General features: G+C 40.1%; 1 protein-coding gene across 1 annotated transcript in view; it reads right to left on the bottom strand.

Moving 5' to 3' along the window:
* Positions 1 to 8,135, bottom strand: part of CLIC5 (chloride intracellular channel 5) — a 78,638-nt gene extending 70,503 nt beyond the window's left edge. Inside the window, exon 1 of the mRNA XM_074582043.1 lies at positions 7,644 to 8,135. Coding sequence (XP_074438144.1) covers positions 7,644 to 8,135 — 492 coding nt within the window. The remainder of the gene's footprint in view (positions 1 to 7,643) is intronic.
* Positions 8,136 to 15,012: the final 6,877 nt, after the last annotated feature.

Raw genomic sequence — 15,012 nt, 5'->3', positions numbered from 1 at the left:
CATATATGAGAAAGGACCTATGGGAGACCCGTGGCCTTCTGCAGAGGCAGCTGGAGGCCAGGAGGGGAGACTTAGGGCATCTAAACCAGCACTGGGTGCCTATGGTTGGAAAACTGAAGCAGGTCCCTCCTTGATTCAACGAATGGAGTCTACAGAAGAACTGACCTCACCCTGCAGCTGAGGCTCACTTGGCCATGTGAATTAGCATCCCACTGCACTATTTCTGATAGCCTTTTTTGCTGCAAAAGTAGCCTAGATGATAGCCTGCAGAGATGTAGTTAATAACGTACAGACACAGTCAGGTGAGCCAAATCCAACCCTTGACATCTAAGAAAATAAAGAGCAGAGCGGAAAAGCAGCTTTCCTCTTGCAGATTCCAAAATAATTTACATATATCATTACCAGTTCCTTTGCAGGGACTATCTATTACTTTGTGTTTGTATTTTGTGAGACAGATGTAAAATATCAGTCTCAGCAGAGCTGCTCGTTAGGTACTTCTGCAATAAACAATTAAAAATAATACAAACCCCTCTATATTGGACAGAAACCATTTAACAGCTGACAGTACTGCTACATAGATACGTTGTCAGGGACAGCAAAAGAGTAATCAATCCACAAATCCAAACATCTTCCTCTCTTAAAATGTAACAAAAGGAACTGATACGTTTCAAAAGAAAACAACAAACCAGGCTAGGATAACAGTCTTCTTTCCGGAACATCAAAGAGGGAGTCACAAAAAGAAAATCGCACGGAAAAGAAACGAGTAAATAAATTCCATCTTAATTTTCCCTCAGTATGACCTACATATTTACATTGTATTTGCTATTGCCGCAATCACTGTGCAGTAACAATTTCCTAGACAATACGGGTCCGTATTTTGAAGCTGTTGCTACGCTACTGTGCTATACCCAGCCACAGTCGCTGCTGGAGCCCGAAGCTGAAGGTGGCACGGGAGTGTCAGCTGCAAATTGATTCATAGACCTTTCCGGAGGCAGAAAAGGTGCACAAGCAAGGCACAGACTCAGCAGAGGTCAGAAGCAAGACCTTTTACCCTTTGTATCCAAAAGATTAAGCAAACTGTTTATGCCCTGCTGCTAAAGCACATGTTCTGTTCATGACTGATAGTCGAGGAACTGGATGTTATCTGTAAGAGAACTGCCATTCGCTAATCTTTTCACACAAGCACACAGAGTAATTCAGATAAGCATAAATCAAGCTATGAAGAGACCCACAACACAGTTTTCCTCCTCAGAAATAAGGGCTGTATAGCTCCTGGGTTTATATGTTGAGACTTAAGAGATCACCAGTCTTCTATGTATAACAGGGTGTAGGAGGTGGCCATAAAGCCATGTTGCATCTGCATACTATGGTGCGGGGATATTACAGGCGTATCTCTGTTTTCTGAGTTAGTAGAGCAAAAGCATTGGTTTTAGTATGCTCCACATCGGATTTATATCAGAGCGATTTTCTGACTTCCAAACCATACTGTTTTCAGTAAGGGGTGATCAGAGTCTGACCACATTGCTCGGAGAAACCTAATGCACCTGAAGTCAAACGGCAGGCGCGAACCGTGCGACAGAACTGCAGTACAGCTGCTTGCAAACAGGCGGGTAATAAATGGTTCAGACCCTTACCGGAACATCTATCGGGAAAATACCAGGGCTAGAAGATGAAGTTTGCAATCCTAAACAAAAATACAGCGGATAAAGCATCCCAACGAGAGAGTTGGACAGATGATGAATTAAAGAGGCACTTGCTGTAGTAATTCTTAATATTCGGCTACTTAGTATTCTGCTAAATACACTACCTGTACATGGAAACTGGAGCTTAAGAAATCTAGAAATTAACGAGAGAAAAACTGGAAAAGGTCAAAAAAAAACCCTAAAAAAAAAAAAAAAAAAAACCAAACCAAACCAAACCAAACCAAACCCACAACACACCAAACCACTCAAAGTTTAGAAATGATGACTCAAGCTTGAAGACAGGCTGCAGGAACTGAAGTTCTTCAAGTCTAGGGAATCAAAGACTGAAGGAAATTTGGTATCTGTCTTCTAATACATAAAGGACCTATTTATTATAAAGAAAAATAGCACAATTCAGAGCAATGGCGTTTTAATAAAGAAAAATATTTGTCTCGGGAAAGTAATTAAGCACTGACAGAGACAAATTGGTAGCAGTGCTGAATCGGAAAATCTTCTTGATGAAAACATCGCTGAATGTTTTCAAAGAAGCACCTGTTAGGGATAGTCTAGATATGACTGAGAGCAGGAGGACACATCTTATCACGTGATATTCCAGACTTGTCTTTCTATACATCATCGTACTTGTAAACTAACTTAAGTAAGGCTATTTGCAGTGAAAAACATCCATTAATTACATTTAAATTATCAAAAAAGTATCACGTTAGGATACTTTATGATGACCATTAGTCATTTCTTGACGGGCATATGTTAACTTCAGCGTGTTGCATCTTGGTCTGTAAATCTGCCATGACCGGAGAACTCTGAAAATAGTTCTTGGATCTTTTCCCTGCTCAAGTTGCTCAGTTAACACTATTTAAAGGTGGATTATGAATCATTTAACCTTTTTCTAATCTTATTCATAAAACCAAAATAATATTTGCTAACTTCCATTAGATTTATTCTAAAAAATATTTTTAAAAGCTAAAATGTCATAAAAAGCCAAATTACTGTAATTTTATGTACATATAGAGAGTTACACCTGCCACCTGGCTTCAGCCAGAACTCCTTTTATTACCTGCAAACCTCGGTGGAAAAGATAGGGTTTAACACCAGTCTTACGTGCTGGATTGGAGTCCATTAAAAGACTACCTGGCTTGCATTGCTAAAAGCTCTCTGGACACCCAATTACGCTTGCAAGCATCTACCACCAAAATTGCAAGTACAGTTGTTCTACTCTGTAGACTATGAGTGCAGTAAGAAATAAGTGGCTGAAAATTTGAAAAGCTGATAAGATCTCATTAACGTCGACATCCATCTCTTTATTTGAAGCCCCTGCAGGAGTTCCTACTGAAAGCTACAAATGTTTAGCTGTGCTGGGTGCTCTTTCACGTTTCATCTGCTTCTACAAAATGCTCAGTTTTGCTCAGCAATGCACCGGCATAACCACTAATTTAAGACTGGGCATCCATGTGGTTCTGCTCTTTTCAAATACTACATGCTAAAAATTGGCCACGTCCTGTAACGTCGTGTTCTAAACCATTAATACACATTTTTAAACAAAACTTTCTCAACAGATACCAATATGCTCCATACAGCAACAGAAAAACTAACTCAATGGGAAGGAGCATGATTTTTGCAGTGATACAAGCAATTAATCTCACTGTCCCTGTTAGGAACATGGTCTGTCATTCATGGGAGTTCAGCTCAACTTCGTGAGTCACAGGGTTGTGCCACCAAGTTAGAGCCCTCAGACCTTCCTGACTTGGAAACAAGAGAGTGGGAAGCATCTTGCAGGAAAAACAGAAATGTCCTTTATTTCCCAGCTACTGATTTAAAGAAATTTTACTAAAGGATGCAATAATCCCAATGGAAACAGCTAAAAGTTTAAGTTCTCATGTGCAGATAAGTTAAAAGCAGTATCTTTCTTAAAACAGCATTCTTAAATATAAGCATTGGTATCCAGTGAAAGGACAGGAGACAACAGGCACAAATTGAGATATATGAATTCTGATTTAAACATACGAAAACACATTTTTAGCATGAGTGTAGGACACTGGAATTGTTGAACAGAGAAGCTCTGGATTCTTCATCTTTGGAAATATTCAAAACCTGACCAGACATGGCCCTGAGCAACCTGTTATAGGTGATCCCGCTCTGGGTAAGGGGGTTGGACTGGATGATCTCCAGAGGTGCTTTCCAGCATCCATAACTCTGTTACCCCAGTGCAGCGATCCAACATGTGTGTTCACCATGCTAAACCAGTGTGTTAAATTTGTATTGTTTGCACAACACAAGGTGTTTATTGCTCGGGGTAAAGAATTACCTTCCTTCTTTTGGGAACTGTGTTCCTATGGCACAACTGAGTATAGAGAGGGTATAATCTGTAGCCTGTCTCAGGTCATCAATAAAACAGAAGGGCAATAATTTTCTTCTGAAAAGAAAATAGAGGGATTATTCTTTAAATCACAACTCAAGCTTCAGAAAACAAAAAGTTTAAATTTTCAAAGAAACTCAACCTTCAGAACAAACACGCTGCTGAACAGGGAAATACAGTAGGCAAGTGAAAAGGTTGGGCCTCTGAGCAACAAGCTACAATTACATCAAGCTGTCCCATGCACGCAGGAACACAGCCTGTGCGCCAGTCATATTTCTGTTCAAATTTCAAAGGCTTTTGTTTGAAGAAATTACAAGGTGACTGAGAGGGCATTAAGGTGGCTGTGACAAGCCTGGACTTGCTAAATTCACACAGACATCTCCATGTTGGTACATGCTGTATTCTGCTACTAAAGGTACAGGGAAATCCTTGATGAAAGCCAAAATTTTTTACCTTACAGCATGTTCTCAAATAGTCCGCTGACAATGACTTAGTTACCACGTACTGATAATCAGTGAAAGATGGGTTAACGTGATTTAAACATTTTTTTGGTGTCCGGTAACACAGAATGGACTACAGAAAAGATTATCCAGTCTGACTGAAACTATGGTCACAACGCGACAGCACTTAGAGTATTCTGATGAAGTTAAATTTCTGTTCTAGGCTGTGCACTCTGGCTAAGACCGTAAGTTAGATACCATTTAGTCTTCCCACTTTCTCTGGTTTTCAGTCAGCAGCGACCTCTGTCTGACACTCACGTTTCCAGCCACTGACAGAGATTCATTAGTGCTACAAACAAAGGTAGGAATAAATAGTGGCAGAATTGTCGTTACCACTGTCGTCCCACAGCAAAGGTCTGTCACTGTTAATGCCGGCAGAAAAGAGCAAATACAGAAGATTAAGCCAATTTCAGAGCAACACTGGCCTCAGGTGGACTAGAGACCATACGAGAGGGGAATCGTCTATAAATAATAGCCACTGACACAGCTGAGAGATTTGGTTCCTATGCGCAAGAAGTGATAGCCCTCAGGTATTTCACAATTCTTGTTATATATTACTCTATGACCTTCGATTTTATAGTCTGACTTTTGCTATCTATATAATTAAAGATAGGAAAGCTGGCTCTGCACTTCATGGAGTTAGTGCTTTATTACCTCAATACCAGAAAGAAAAGGAAAAAAAAACAAAACAAAACAAAAATGAAATGTCATCAATTTCTCAAGCAATAAAACGCGGTCACAGGAGTTCAGTTCAGCCACCCACACAGAAGGATCCAGTGCTCTGCCCATCAGGCCTCCAGCTCCTGCTGGAGAAGGATCCCAGCATGGATCACCCGAAAGCCTCACCTCTCATCTTCCAGCCAGGTAGGATGTCCTGGGGCTCAAGGACATCTCAAAGGCAGTAGGCACTTACGTTTCGGCAAGTGAATAGAGTCCAAAATTTGTGCTTCTCTCTAGCTGATAAGCCCCTTTATGGGATACTGGCTACTCTGCACAACAAAAACAAGGAAAAGGACTTCCTCAGTCCTTCTCTATGACAGTTCTTTTCAAAATGCCCCTCTTCCCACTTTTCAGAAATTCAAATTAACCCCCTCATCTCTCCTTGAATGGGAGCATCTGCATGCATTTTCTCTTTTCATGCATAGAAAGAGAGGACAGCATTATTTTGAAACAGGAGGAAAGTGAACTAATAAGGGATATAGAGAGATGATTTTAAAGCAAAAATACAACACTCGCATTGCTGACACCATGAGGTTGCTAACAAACAAAATATACTCAATTGCTGCAATTTTTAAAACATGTATGCAGGACTACAAGCAAAGATATGAACTGGAAACACCACCATAGATCTTACTTTGCCCATATAATTAACATATTGTTAGCAATGGCCATGATCCGGTCACAGAAACAGGAGAGACGCCGCTTCAAAGAGTCATACAGTGTTAAGTCCTATGAAAACAACAAAAAGGCCAAGTGCCCTCACACATGGCTCTCATAACCCACTTCTACAGAAATCCATGGCAAAAACCCCTGAGTACGCATGGACCCGGAACGATTCATGACCCCGCAATTGGCAGATACTCCCTTCCCTGAACAATACCTGCCTTTTTACAAGAGTGGCTGCAGTTATACTGAAATTCAAGAGAAACAGCTGAAGTTTTATGGTTTGTCTTATGCAGAATGAGACTAAGTAACCTGATAGCCATTTCTGGTTTGTTTGTTTGTTTTTAATTTATCACTAATTTATAAACGATCTACATTTACGCAAAAAATACCAAAGGATTGTCACATAGAGAAAGGAGACATGAAGGGGGAATAACATCAACTTTTCATCTACAGGAAGACATGAAACAAGGGAAAAATATTTAAATCATAATTCTCTTAATGAATTCAAAAGAATCTCAGGATTATGTTGACCCTTTACGGAAGTGTTCTCCTTTATCCTACAAATAAATGTAGGATAATTTTTTAACTAATTCCATTTTCCAAGATTTACAACAGAAACCAAATGAAGTACTAGGAGACTCCGTCAAGCCATTTGACCTCCCCTAGCTCATACAAGATAATCAGCGTCTCACACCAACGCAAAGGTTATAGTGTGTTCTTGCTCAAATAAACTAAATTAACCAAATACAGACATCCATGAAAACACTTCTCACTATGTGTGGTAACAAAATCTCTCTTTCTGCTTTCAAAGCCCCTGTGGAACTGAGGAACAGATTCTGATAACCTTATTTATGTTGAAAAGTGAAAAACTTCACAAGACTTCTGTGGAAATTACAGAGTATTACACTCATGGTGTATGGTCCTATTCAAGGGAAACAAGAACTTGAAAATTTATTTCTTAGGTAGTCAAAAAGGAGGAACTGTCAGGTCTGTGCTACAGCCTAATAAATATTGAGAAAGGTTGAATACAGGAGCTTTCATGAAGGGAACTATAGTGTTTATTTAAGAACACAGGTGTTTATGGTTCAGAAATTTAAGTAGTATTTCATAAGGTTAGTGAAAATGTGAAAGTCCCCTCCATAATTTATACCTAACTTGAAATCAATGAAAAATACTGTCACAGAAACTGTCACAGAACTATATTAATGTAAAAATTGAAAGAAATAAAAGAAATACCTCTTTCAGGGATGAGCATTTATGGAAAATTTATTGCCATTATTGAAAATATATATTTAGTTTTCTTCATAGCATTAATAACTATCACTTTTGAGCTGTTAGCTACTCGATAGATAGTGAAATGCAGGGATAGCTGAACTAGCTTAACTAAACCAGTTCAAGTAGTCTAGCTGTAACAGCAGGGAGATTCGCAGAATATATGAATTGCAGCAAAATCAGAATACTTCCACCATACTCATACTTCCACTTGAAGTGAAGAAATCCCAGGCATCTCCGCACAACACAACTCTTCTCTTTCTGCGCCTTAAGATGTAACAGGTATGTGAATGGATTGGCGTCCTGCAGCACCCGGGCAGCAGAGTTGGGAACAAAGCAGCAGGTAGCTGAATTTTACTGATTTGGAGGACACATACATTGATTTGGGCTTTAAAACCACCGTATTCTTAGAAGCACCCAAGCTCTTACCTTTACAAACATGAAAATCTCATAATCTTCCTGAAAGTTGTCAGTTTCTCCGAAGTTATTGTTAGGGGGGAACTTGAGGGAAGCTGAAGAGTTGGAAGAAATGCTCTGGCTCCGATGCAATTGGATATCCGGAGGAAAATACATGTTGCTCTCAAACACCATGCCCTCTACGTGTTTATCTTCCAGAGCTGGGCTTATCGGATCCATCTCCTGGTATGGGTGGTCTTCTTCAGCACCACAGTGAGATAAAGGGGAACCATCCTCCCCATCAGCCCCATGCTGAGAGGCCACAGAATTCCTACGGCTATCTTCTGAGCTCTCTTGACTACTATCCACGCTCTCTGGGGTAGCAGTGATGGAAGAAGGAGATGCTGGATCTTCATGGACAGGATCAGAAAGATTATCCCCTTTGTCTTCCTCAAAGTCTGTAATCTTATATTCAGTGGTGTCATTAACATTTTGATAAACATTGGTAAAGACCTGATCTTCCATGACTGCTGGCTGGTGAGTTTTGCCTGCCTTCTGGTACCTTAAAAGACTACAATTAAAGTGAGATGTTGACAGGCAAACGCTCTGTAGGAGGAAGCAGAGTCTGTGGTATGCTTTCTGAATGCTCTGCTACCCGTGGCAGATCTCCAACAATCATTTACGGAGAGCTTTAAATCACTAACTACACTTCCACTGAAGTAAAAGATAGGGCTGTCTCACTTTTAACCCCTTTGTCGATCTGACTGCTGGTAACCATATCTTAGGAGCTGTAATCACGTTTTGTTCTTCCAGATATATCCTGGCCAAGCATAGCGAAAAACAGCTGAAGCACCTATCAGTACTAGAAAGCTGTGGTAAAAAATATGCATTCTTTCCTAGGAGGCAAAAAATAGTTTTACTGGAAGTCTAATGTACATTTTGTGTAAAGAGGTAGAAATGCAGACTTCACCCATTTACTCATATTTTCAACACACGAAAGCCTAGCTTCAAGGGAAAGCAAGGCAAAACTGCCTCAACAGTACAAGCAATCAGCAATGTTTCTGTGGTTACTTACAACATCATCAACAAATGATGATCATTTATAAAAAACTACCAAAAAAAATGTTATGAAGTGACACATCCACAAGAAAAAGGCATCAGACTTGAACACTTCCCAGTTTTGCCACTGCTGGCTGGTGAGTTTTGCCTGCCTTCTGGTACCTTAAAAGACTACAACTAAAGTGAGATGTTGACAGGGAAACACTCTTTAGGAGGAAGTCGCTTCACATTTAGCAACTTCATCCTCTCATCTATAAACGGGGGCCAAAACTGTAAAAAGTCTTGTGAGCTGCCTTGGAGTCTAAAAAAAGAAATCACTGAATAAGCGTTAACTATTATTACATACACTTAATATATCAATTACTTATAATTACATTTAGGTTACATATCTCCATGTCATAAGACATAGACCCATTTCCAAATTTGGGTTAATGCCCCTTGACTTCAGCAACCTCATTAGCCACCTTGTCTACACAGTTCCTTTTCTCTAAAGAATGGAGAGTCACACAAAATTACACAGAATCTAAAACAGATTAATACTTCCAGCTTTAGCATAAAATGAACTGCCCTCTTTAGCACTGAGAGACATTCCAGAAATCAGCGAAGCTGAAACTCATTAAAGATCAAAATCTTAATTTATCAAAGTTATGAGAACTTCAGACCTTACTGACTAAAGACTTTTTATCTATATGTTTACTGCATCTGGATTATGTAGATTATCAGAATTCTTGCAATCTAATTATATCTAAGCGTTTGGGTTTGAGGCAAAAGGAAAAAAGGAAGAGTTTTCCTCCCGACCCATCCTTGTAGCTTCCCAAGAGTTAACCGCCACAGACAGGTTGGGTTTCTAAAAGAAACACAGAAGAAAGGTTAGAGAGAAGGATTCACATGATGTTTCACATGGTAGAGTAGCAGGTGCTGCCTGCCTGAGATTTATGATTGTAGTTTACTGTCATTATTCTTGTACTGAACATTTTAGACTACTAATAAAGTTAAAATATCAAAAGCAAACCAATAATTCAGCTTATGAAACTTGGATTCACCTTCTAAGTCTCCCAGATAACCACAGAAGTGCCAAAATTATAGTCACAACCAGGTTTAATCACTGTAACAGTGGGGAAAACCACCACAGCAGAATTTCAATTCCCTACAATACAGTACAGCCTGCAATACAGTACAAAGACACAGGTAAGTACCAGAGATCAATGACATCTCTTAGCTCGTGAGCGCATTTCTGGCCTGATGCAACTCAAGGACTTTAAGGATGTGTAACCCATATCGAGGCCTAATTTCAGCTATTATTACCCACAAAAAAATCCTGCCTGGTACAAGTGGTCCCTCAGCAAACAGAAGGAAGCACATCTCCTCTTTACATTTTCTGTGTGTAACTCAGCCACAATTCTTCACATGGAAATCCTAAATAAGCGATTCTGAAGTGCGTGCTGTGTAACCTCTATTGCAAACTTCCAGCATTCAAGATCAGCTATTAGGCTAACAATAAGGCTGATTTAAAATCACAAGCTTAAATTACTAAAGTTCAAGAAACTTTAGTTTGGGAAAACCAGGGAGCCAACTAGAAATGTTTATAACTTTACTTTTTTATTTAATATTTTTTACTTTAAAGAAAACACTTGCATTTCTTAATCTTGCATCATTAGAGGACTAGAACATCTCTCTTATGAAGAAAGGCTGAGGGAGTTGGGTCTTCTTAGTCTGGAAGAAAGAAGACTGAGGGGGGACCTTATCAACGCTTATCAGTACTTAAAGGGTGGGTGTCAGGAGGATGGGGCCAGGCTCTTTTCAGTGGTCCCTGGGGACAGGACAAGAGGAAACGGGCACAAACTTGAGCATAGGAAGTTCCACCTAAACATGAGGAGGAACTTCTTTGCTGTGAGGGCGGCAGAGCCCTGGCACAGGCTGCCCAGAGAGGTGGTGGAGTCTCCGTCTCTGGAGACATTCCAAACCCGCCTGGACACGTTCCTGTGCCACCTGCTCTGGGTGACCCTGCTGTGGCAGGGGGTTGGACTAGATGATCTCCAGAGGTGCCTTCCAACCTCTACCATTCTGTGATTCTGTGATTCTTCACATTTTGTAGGAATACAAATGTATTTCTACCTGCACCTGTTCAGCTTGCACTCAGCATGGCCCACTCCCACTGATCTTCAACCCCTTCTTACAAAGAGCACTTGCAGGATTAAATATGCTGGGATCATAAAAATTCCCTCCTTAGTCCCTCTGCTGGCAAATAACTTGAGGAAGAGAAGAGCACCCAGACACATTCATGATGCAAAACAAAGAGCAAAGTCCAGTTGCATAATATTAAATCAAATGACTGTTGGGTTTTTTTTTCCTCCATGAAGAAGACATTAGCAGGATACAGCAGCACCTGCTGGAGGGTATAAAATACCACAGGTAAAATAAGGAATAAGAGTGTAACATACGAGTATTGTTTAACAGTAAACAAACGTGGATTGATGTGGATTTCATTAGTCAGAAATGTGAGTTACCCAAGTTCTCCTTTCCTCTGCCCTCCTCCAAGAGCCAAGAAAAGTACCATTCAGCTCCAAGATCCAGACTTCCTCTTGTGACAAGATTGATAAAAGCCCCAGAGTAAACCTGACTGCACTTAAGAATTTATCCAGGTGAAAACTGGGTGCGTTTCAAATCACATTATGTGAACCCACCGCTGGTTTACAACCCTTACATTTCATCTTCAGGGAAGACAGAAATAATTTTCGTGCCACAATTCAAAAGTTATGTGATAAACAGATGAAAACTGAGACATCCACATTGTGACGTAGGACACCAGTGTCCTGGCCTGTCCCCCTGCGTCCTGTGCTGCTCCCTCCTTATTCCCCAGCCAAAAATGCTCTGCTCCAGCAAAGGAACGGGGCAGAGCAGCTGTGTGCACATTCATCCAGTGAAATGGGACTTCTCTTCTGCAGAGAAGTGAGAGGAAAGTGGTTGTATGAGGCAGGAGAGCAGAAAAAAGTCTCGGCACCACTTTGCGCTCCATTCTCTATTGGAAAATGAAGCCCTCTGAGTAACAGTCCCAGCCCCACAGCCACAAGAACGGAAGATTACAAAAAAAGAGACCACCAACTTCATCCATTCCCTAAATTCCTCTACTTCCAAATCTAGGAGGTGTTGAATTAATGCGGTAGTTAATAATAGCAATACTTTCTACCGTTAGTTCTGTAATTCAAGTTGTGTCATTAACCATTGCATGTACCACCCGCACCCATGTGAGCCATCCAGTAACACTGGTTACTTGCTTTGCAGAAATACAAATAACCACATAAACCATAAGCAGCAAAATTCATATAAAGACAAAAAATGTGAGCAACAGAACTTGTTTTCAAGCTTTATTTTTTACTTCATGACTGAATTTCTGTTTTTACCCTAACCTTATTCTTTTTAAAGCAAAAAATAGCAGAATTAACATGACCATAACTCCAGTCAGTACACATAAAACAAGTTACAGTCAACCAGCAAGATCTCTCAGGTCTCATTTTTAGAAACTTTGTTTACACTAAGTTTAGCTGTCTATTGTTCAGCACTTAGATTATGCTAATCACTGATTCTTTCTACAGTTCAATGGACAGCGATGGGCATCTCAGAATACGTGATAAAAAGAGGTGAAAAGTATTATGTCAGAAGGAGACTAAGTATGTTCTGGAGATGGTCTTTATTACTGCAAAACTCAGTCACCTGAGCTCCCTAAAATAGGTGTATTTTTAGACAGCAAGGTTGGAATACACCTACATTTAGAAGGCTACAAATGGGCACCAAAACTCAAACTAGGAACCTAGATAATTGCCTGGTTTACTCTACAGAGATAACACAGAGCTCAGTTCAGTAGCCCAGACACACACACAGACATTTACTGGTAATTAAGGTGTTTGCTTAGACCAACTTGATTTTATGTGAAGGACAGCAAATATAGCAAGGGCCCTGAAATGCTTAGAATAGTATGTTAAAATCAGACCATTGAAGCTACTACTGAAATTGCATCTGTTCACCCTGTAGCCCTAACAGAAATTAGCACCTCCAGCTTTGACCTATTTTAAAATGTCAAGCAGAAGACCGGCTTGTAAAGAAATTCCTGCATTACTAGAGTCAGTTATCCCTCACCTCCAGAGCGGAAGGGAAGGATGGAAAGAAGGAAGAGTAACAAGAATGTCAGAAACCTAAATAGCATACCTCGTATCTTCTCAGAAATTAATAATTAAAGGCAAAAAGCCACATTACACTATTTAATTCAGATTCCCAATACAATAAGACTTTTACTTTGGTACTCCTTTATTAAAGCTAGCAATTTGCATGTCTTCCAGCCATTCTATAGTATTGGAAACTTCAACTCGTCCATCAGTGCCACAAGAAGCTTCAGTAGTTAATAGCCCTGTTTAGAAATAGCAACCTGTTTCTATTGGAATTTCTCAGGAGGTTGGTTATTGCTATGATTTTAGTGCTTTAATTAATTAAAGAGTCCTTCAGTTTTATTTGTTCTCCATGAAGACACTTGCATGCTTTAAGCAAAGAGCCTGTAAATCTTTTCTTCATAATCTAAGCAAATTGAGGTCCTTCAGTTGCTCTCTCTAAAGTATCTTTTTCTAGCCGTAAGAGAAGCAAAATTGAATAGTTAAAACACTCGGAGTTCTTGGAAACAGCTGAACCTGGAACTGAATGCTGGTATACATTTATTCCGTCAGTAGAAACTGAGGGATCTTAGCATCCCATAGACTCAGGTCCTTCGTTTGCACTTAAGAGCACTCAATGCAAAAATCATGAATGTTCCTGGCCATTCAGGATGCTGGTTTTACAAAAATAACTTTTTTTTCTTTGTAAAGCTCAAACATTTCCAAAACTTTGCAACATTATCAAAACTACACCGTGGGCTCTGGGAGAAAGACTGTTGATGGTTTACAGACATATTACAGGGGAGTTGCGATAAAATCATACCACTGTTTTCATGCCTGACTGCACTAAATACCTGGACGCAATCAACTGCAAACAAACTTTCTTGCATCGTTTCCAGCCTTAGCCTTTACTTATAGAGTTAGCAGCGCCTCATCTCTTCACAGTTCATTAACAGTAATGCTCTATTCACTGCCGATCTTGCACTAAACAACATGAGGAAGACCTTTATCCCGCATTCAGATCTTTTAGGAAGTCTCCGTGTAAAGTACTTTTCTATTTTGCCTCTGTGCTCTCTACAAGAATGAGACACTCAGGTTCCTCTACCCAGTTATTCCTACAGCCATTAACACTCACAGACCTGCATAATAGGAACAGGAACAGCACTTTTTAGAGGTACGAGCATCTGCAGTTCACCACAATTTTTCAAAATGGGAATGATTTGGCGAGAAGGAGGAACAAGACTGTTCAGTACGGCCCTGTTCTGCTCCAGCCTTTGGATGGTGACCTTTGAACACCCAAGAAGATCACTGGAACGGTGCTGCTGTGAAGTGCTACCTTATGAAGGACAAGAAGTTGCAGAGGGATGCTCACAATTTTATCTGCGTTGTATGTGTGCATATGGAGTTAGTTCATGTTCTGAAACATATGCTTCAGCTCAGTTTCATATTAACAGCTGACACGCGCAGCCATAGCAGTTTCGGTATTCCATTTAAGATGTAGTAAGGAAAACAAAACACACAGAAAAACCATTTCAGAAGACAGTAGTTTGGTGGAAGACTTTGATCATCACATCACTTCATAAAAGTGTCAGTGCCTCCAGAAATCCATTTGTTACTGATCTAACACCGACCTGGGTTCTGCAGTCTTGACGGGCTGGTTCATGAATTCAGGATTCCACTGTAATAACGGAGATTCACCTTTACTGAGATGTCGCTTTGCTACTGACTCCATACATGGCATATTTAAAGCCAACACATCAGTAAATTTGACTCTGCAGAAGACAGACACTTCTCCACTGGGAACTAGACAAACAATAGAAAATTATTTTGCACAGGACACTCAACTGTCATGATATCAACAACTTTTAGTAATCACTGTCAACAGATGTTTGAAAACCTGCTTTACTTGCTGCAGGGCCTAAGCAATTATTCCTGATTTGGATGTTTCAAAGCCCTTTTATTTGTGGTCTTCCACTTCCTTTTATAAAATTTTGTTTGGTTTGCTCTCCAACTCCATGGTTGGAAACTCCATTAGAATACCTGACAGCCTAAAAAATATTGACTTTTTATTCGCCCAACTGCTCCAAGGAAAACATTCTTGTTTGCCTTTAAAATCTGGCATCATTTCAACATCCTTGTTTGCCTCTGAAACTAAGCACCTTTAGAAAGCCCAGCAACCTGGCTTCAAGCTTGTTTACAGCGGA

The sequence above is a fragment of the Larus michahellis genome, chromosome 3 (assembly GCF_964199755.1).
Source record: "Larus michahellis chromosome 3, bLarMic1.1, whole genome shotgun sequence".
In the NCBI taxonomy this organism is placed as follows: domain Eukaryota; kingdom Metazoa; phylum Chordata; class Aves; order Charadriiformes; family Laridae; genus Larus; species Larus michahellis.
This window is presented reverse-complemented; position numbering and strand designations above follow the sequence as displayed.